This window comes from Sinocyclocheilus rhinocerous, unplaced genomic scaffold (genome assembly GCF_001515625.1).
Source record: "Sinocyclocheilus rhinocerous isolate Xijiao unplaced genomic scaffold, SAMN03320098_v1.1 scaffold28205, whole genome shotgun sequence".
NCBI lineage: Eukaryota > Metazoa > Chordata > Actinopteri > Cypriniformes > Cyprinidae > Sinocyclocheilus > Sinocyclocheilus rhinocerous.
The window spans coordinates 1,023-1,383 of record NW_015624733.1 but is presented as its reverse complement, the minus strand read 5'-3'; the positions used below and the strand labels follow the sequence as shown (position 1 = coordinate 1,383).

Genomic DNA, 361 nt, shown 5'->3' with positions numbered 1-361 from the left:
CTTCATTCAGGAGTGTTGTATTCAGAGTGATGATACAGTGTCCTGGAGCTGATATCTGGAGTCTGGAGTCTGATCTCGTCAGTTTAACACCAGCCTGATTCACCCAGAAGAGCTCAATTCCCTCAGAACGGATCCAATCATCACAAGAGACTCGAGGATATGAATCCAGCTGACAGAAGAGAGTCACTGAGCGGCCTGCACTGATCTCAGTCTGTGAGGATGAGACTGAAACACAAAATAACACACAAATCACAGACTCTTCAATCATCAGGAGAGTTTAAATGAAGAATTTGCCCTTTTTAAATTGACCACATAATCATAAAATTACCATGAAGAACATGCAGATAAACACGAGCATCAG

The 361-nt window shown here is 42.4% G+C and overlaps 1 protein-coding gene across 1 annotated transcript in view; it reads right to left on the bottom strand.

Annotated features, from left to right (window-relative positions):
- Positions 1-4: 4 nt before the first annotated feature.
- The window catches only part of LOC107745718 (uncharacterized), a gene marked incomplete at its 3' end in the record, with an annotated part of 1,182 nt that continues 825 nt past the window's right edge, over positions 5-361 (bottom strand). The window contains exons 2-3 of the mRNA XM_016559664.1: positions 329-361; positions 5-225 (exon numbers count right to left, since the gene is read on the bottom strand). The exon at positions 329-361 is cut by the window's right edge and continues 339 nt beyond it. Coding sequence (XP_016415150.1) covers positions 5-225; positions 329-361 — 254 coding nt within the window. The remainder of the gene's footprint in view (positions 226-328) is intronic.